Source organism: Microtus ochrogaster, chromosome 6 (assembly GCF_000317375.1).
Source record: "Microtus ochrogaster isolate Prairie Vole_2 chromosome 6, MicOch1.0, whole genome shotgun sequence".
Lineage (NCBI taxonomy): Eukaryota > Metazoa > Chordata > Mammalia > Rodentia > Cricetidae > Microtus > Microtus ochrogaster.
The window spans coordinates 60,243,615-60,248,873 of NC_022013.1; the positions used below are offsets into that span (position 1 = coordinate 60,243,615).

The 5,259-nt window shown below is 48.1% G+C and overlaps 1 protein-coding gene across 1 annotated transcript in view; it reads right to left on the reverse strand.

The window, feature by feature from the left end:
* Positions 1-2,669: 2,669 nt before the first annotated feature.
* Positions 2,670-5,259, reverse strand: part of Ogdhl (oxoglutarate dehydrogenase like) — a 22,161-nt gene continuing 19,571 nt past the window's right edge. Inside the window, exons 11-13 of the mRNA XM_005348675.3 lie at positions 4,337-4,500; positions 4,026-4,180; positions 2,670-3,347 (exon numbers count right to left, since the gene is read on the reverse strand). Of these exons, the coding sequence (XP_005348732.1) occupies positions 3,224-3,347; positions 4,026-4,180; positions 4,337-4,500 (443 nt within the window). The 3' untranslated portion in view covers positions 2,670-3,223. The remainder of the gene's footprint in view (positions 3,348-4,025; positions 4,181-4,336; positions 4,501-5,259) is intronic.

Here is a 5,259-nt window from a genome sequence, read left to right on the forward strand (position 1 = left end):
TCTTGTTTATCTAAGAACCAATTATTTTCCTTGTTGGTTCATAGTAATGTCTTCCTTCCTGTTTCATTAATTTATGCCCTCATCTTTGTTTTCTTCACCTCTACGGCTCTGGGAACAGGCTCTTGCTTTTCCAGGGCTTTAAGGTGCATCATCAGGAATTTTTGTTTATATTTTTCAAGACAGGTTCTCTCTGGGTAGCTCTGGCTGTCCTGGAACTCACTCTGTAGACCAGGCCTGCCTAGAACTCAAGAAGCCTGCCTCTGCCTCCCAAGTGCTGGGATTAAAGGCATGTGTTACTACTACCTGGTGAGTTTTTCTTTAAAAGATGTACTTAGAGACATAGACTTCCCCTAGTATTGCCTTCATTGTATCCCACAGATGTTCATACTCTGTTCTCTTTGTCATTCAACTCTAGGGCTTTTATTACATTAGTTCTTACTCATCATTCAATAGTATGCTGTCTAAGCTCCGTGAGTTTGTAATATTCTAGCTTCTCTCCCTGCTGTTTTATGACTTTACCCCACTATGGTCTGACAGGATGCTGGGTATTAATTTTTCTACATTTTTTGAGATTTGCTTTGTGTTCTAGTATGTGATCTGTTTTAGAGATGGTTCCGTGTGCTGGTGAGGTTTATTAGTGGCTGGGTGAAAAATCTCTGTAGATGTTTGTTAAGACCCTGATATAATCTGATTCCAATGTTTCTATATTCCTTTTTGTCCAGTTATCTAATGATAACAGGGAAGTACTCCATTACTGTTAGCATTAATCACTGCTCTTATGAACTTAAGAGCCTGTGCACGGTGTGCATCTAGAGTTGTGGCTTCCTCTTCATGGACTACTTCTTTCATCAGTATGAAGTCTCTGCCTTCTGATAAGTCTGTTTTGTCAGGAATTAGAACCACAGTGCCACCTGTTCCCTGGTTGTTTGCATGGAATATCTTTTCTGCTATTTTAACCTATGGTAGGGTTTATCTTTGACAGTGAGATAATCTTTGATGGTGAGATGTGTTTCTTGAAAGCACAAAAAAAAAAATTAAAAATCCTGTTTTTTAATCTAATCTATTAGGTACTTATCTTTGGTGAGGAAGCTGATTATTTAATATTCAATTATTATTGGTTTCCATCATTTTGTTTGTTGATTTGTAGCATTTGGGCATTTTTTGGTTCTTGTCTGCTATGGACCATTATTTCGTTCCTCTCGGCTATGTTTATCTTTGTCTTCAGTCCTGGCTATTCCTTCCAGTATCTTCCGCAGGGCTAACTTGGAAGTCATGAATTCCTTCAGCCAACTTTGACCTCGGGAGCTTTCATCTTCACTTACAAGAGTTCTGCTGAGCATAGTAGGCTATGTGTCCAGCTGTGATCTTTCAAATCGGAAATACATTGTTCTTCTAAATACTCGGTTGTTTTAAATGAGATTATTTAATATTACCACTCCTTGCCCTCTAACGGAGTCACAGATCTTCTAAAGAGCTTATTTCCCAGTCAGCATTTACTAGATTGGGGAGGAGCCCTTGGTTCATGCAGTTTCCCCCCATTGAGTGATCTAGAACTCACCTCTGCACAGGAGGACCCTCCAGTCTGCTCGCACCCTTCTCTGTATTCTTGTGGCAGAATTATTAGTGTACCCAACAAGCTGACTGTAAGGCTCCTGGGACTTTCACACTCACCCGTGCAACTTCAGCTTGTTTCTCTAAGATGTACCCAACCAAACCCTATGATGAGTGCCCCTGGGTCCCTTCCAGGTAATATCTTATTCCTCTGGGAAAACTTCTCCTTCAAACAAGGAGCCTCTCCTGACTCCTGTAACACCCACACTTTGCTCCAGGAAGACTCATAACTCAGTGGATGAAACCATTGTCATGGCTGGAAACACACTTCAGGGGGAAAATGACCCCTCAACACACACCAGGCTCTAGGCAAAATTCCCAGTTCCATACGGAGTCCAAACAAACAAAAATAAAAACAAAAGAAAAAAAAGAAAAACCATATCCACTATCAATTGATCTGGGAAAGGTCTCAGTCTTTAACTGTATACCTGCCTTGGCCCATGAGGCTTCAATGGATAGCTCCCAACCCAGTCAGAAAAAGAACCATGGTGAGCTAACAAACAGACTTAGATATGAACTTGAGAAATTCATGAGGACGAGAAGGGAGAGCGTGCATGGGAATGGCACAGGAGTGTGACCTAGTGCAAGGCAGGCACACACGAAAGTGCAAACACCATAATAAAATACAACAATGGCTGCAGGTGTCACTCTGCCTTGGATTTGATAAGAAGGGAAAGTGACAGGGAGGGAAGGGGAGAAAACAGAGGGAACCACACGTATAAACAGGACCCCGAGTTTGAAGAGGCTGCATGAAGCTGTGACCTTGCACCTGGAGGCCTGGTACCTAGTTTTAAGGAGGCACTCTGGGAAGGGGACACATGGACAGATAATCTGTAGAAAGTAAGGGCCACAGCTCCCAGCATCTTAGCATGTGCCAGTTCAACTAGGGCAACTTTGGAGAAGCCAAAGAGGAGCGGGGAAACCCTGCCTGCAGCTCAAGGGAAATGTACTGTGTGGTCACTGACACACTCTCTACTGCTTCTCTTCCTCCCCGTTCTCCTTCCCGCGCCACTGCAGCCACCGCGCCCGGCTTTGCGATATGAACGGAGAACAGCGGGTCTTTCCCAAGCGCGCCTTTATTCCTCTGCTCTTTGGTTTCCTGCTTTGGTTCACACGTGTGCGCTACATCTCACAGAGTTTCCGGGGTGGTTGAGCTTCACCTGCCGTTATTGCTGAAATTGCTACTGCTGAGACCATCTCTCGGCAGAGACCATCTCTTTGAATCTACGGATGGAGACAACAGGGGGAATGGCAACGAAGACAGCTGGGACGGGAGTGACAGTGCACAGCTCCAGAGGCAGGCTAGAGACAAGACCAATACAGCCAGAAAAACCACCGAGAAAGACAGAGAGGAGAGAGAAAGGGGGAGAAAGAGAGATCCAGAAAGGCCAGCAGAGTAACAGAGTACATCTATATCCCTTTTATCTAAGGAATGCTAATTCTTGGTCCTGACCAATTCTGAAATAACACAGAGACCAAAGTTAGCAATGCTAATCTTTGGTCCTAACTGCTACATGAGTGTGGTTTAGCTACATTGAGTGTGGTTCATCTGGGAGCCCCAAAGTTCCCAGATAACCTCCCTTGGCAAGTCCTGAGCAGGTCTGGCCTCATCCTAAAATGTCTTGCCCTCAAAGGCCTTCAGGTTGAAGGCAGTATCCAGAAACTTCCTCAGTGACACAAAGTGAGCGTTCTTGTTTCCAGTGGCCGGTGCAGCTGCTGGGTCCCGGCCAACATACCTGGAGGAGGAGAGACAGCTGAGCGAAGGACCCGGAGTAGCTGCACACACGATCTAGAAGTGCAGGGTCAACCCCATGAGGAAGACGGGCAGTCCTCCCATGCCCTGTGAACCCACACAAACTCAGCTATCCAGACCCAGGACAGGGAGAAGATGATCACTCCATGCTCATGGAGACAACAATTGCGCCACACCCCAGAGACTTTGGGAGCAAACACGCTTTTGGCTTTTCTACATTTCTCATTCCTGGACCCACCATCACAAAGACAAAGATGCCTACACTGAGCACCAGGGGCTGTCACCTGCTAGGCACCTCAGGAGGCTGGCCTGCACACTTAGCCTACCCTAACATTCTCTAGCAGAAGGGAGGCAGTACCAAGGCTAGGGGCTAAGATTAAAGGGAGGAGATCCGAGTCATATAAGGGGGTCTGTAATTTGATCCTGGCTACAGAATACTAGGCTTACTCTCTCTGAAAGTAACACCAGCAATACCCCAACCCTGATAGGGATGCTAACCTGTAGACAGAGAACTCAGAGTCTGTAGGGACTCCAGTGCTTGCCACAGAAGGGCAGAGGCTAGTTCTGGATGGCACTGCCAACGAGGCAGGAAAAGCCAGTATGGGACTGTCAGGCTCAAGAGCCAAAGGCAGGCTAGCAGCGGTGGGAGGTAGCCCAGTACCATATGGGCCGGGAGCGGCCAAGCAGAGTCATGAAGCGTGGACTGATGTAGTCGTAATAGCCCATGTTCTTATGTTCCTCCTGGCACCACACCAGCTCGGCACCCGAGTACTTCTCTGCCTCCCGCATGATCAGGTCAAAAGGGAACGGCGAGATCTGGGGAGGCGGAGATACAAAGGGCACAGTCAAGGAAGGACAACACGTGCAGGGCCTGCTCTGGACCTCGGCACCCACACAATGCCCAGAGCCAGAGGCTGGCGAATTGAACCTGTCCATCACTACCATACCAGCGCTCAAGAGACTCAAGCAAACCTGCTCCAGGCGTGTGATGGCCACCTGCTCCTCCAGGCCCTGGCTGCTGCGCTCCTTTACCAGGTCATAGTATACCTTTCCTGTGCAGAAGATGAGTCGCTGGACCTGCCCAGGAGACTGTGCCGCAGGGCCATCTTCTGGAATCATTCGCTGGAAGCTAGTTCCTAGGGGATGGACCGGGTACCTCAGGGGTATCCACACCAGCACCCCAGGCACCCCTGGCTCTTCCTGGCTAGTGAGCTGGTTCGGGTCACACTGTTTACATTATGCAGCTTTGGATCCCAATGACGGAATAAAGGACAGGTGGTACCCTAAACTGTCACAGGGAGAGAGTAGAGACAGACCTGTGGACAAGAGCAGAACCCTAGGGAGACAAACATTCCAAGTGTGGGGTACAGGAATAGGGAGGGACCTGAAGGACAGAGAAAGCAACATGCTGGACCCATGATAGTGCCATCTTGCTCCAGATCTGTCCCCTCGAGCTGTTGGGAGGCCACTGTACATTCCTTCTCCCTTAGCCCTGAAGCAGAGTCTCCATCTCCAGCCCTGGCCATCTCTCCTTCCTGAAGCCAAGAAAGCTGCGGAACTTCTCAGGAAGCTGTTATAATGGCCCTATATGCCACAGCTCACGTGAGAACCCTGAGGTGCAGAGGGCAACTGCTGCGGGGGGGGGGGGGTGACACGTTGCCAGTGCACCAGGGGTCCAGCGACACCTGTGGAGCTCAGACGGCCCACTCTAACTGGACACTCACAATGAACACATACAGATGAAAACAAAACAAACAAACAACAACAAACCTGATAACTATCTATGCTGCTGAGGCCCTGACTGGCTCAATCCTGTCCCCAATGCTACTCAGGACTCAGTTGAGAAAGATCTGCTCTTCTAGCCACTGGGCTTCATTCTTGCACCTCCCTGATTC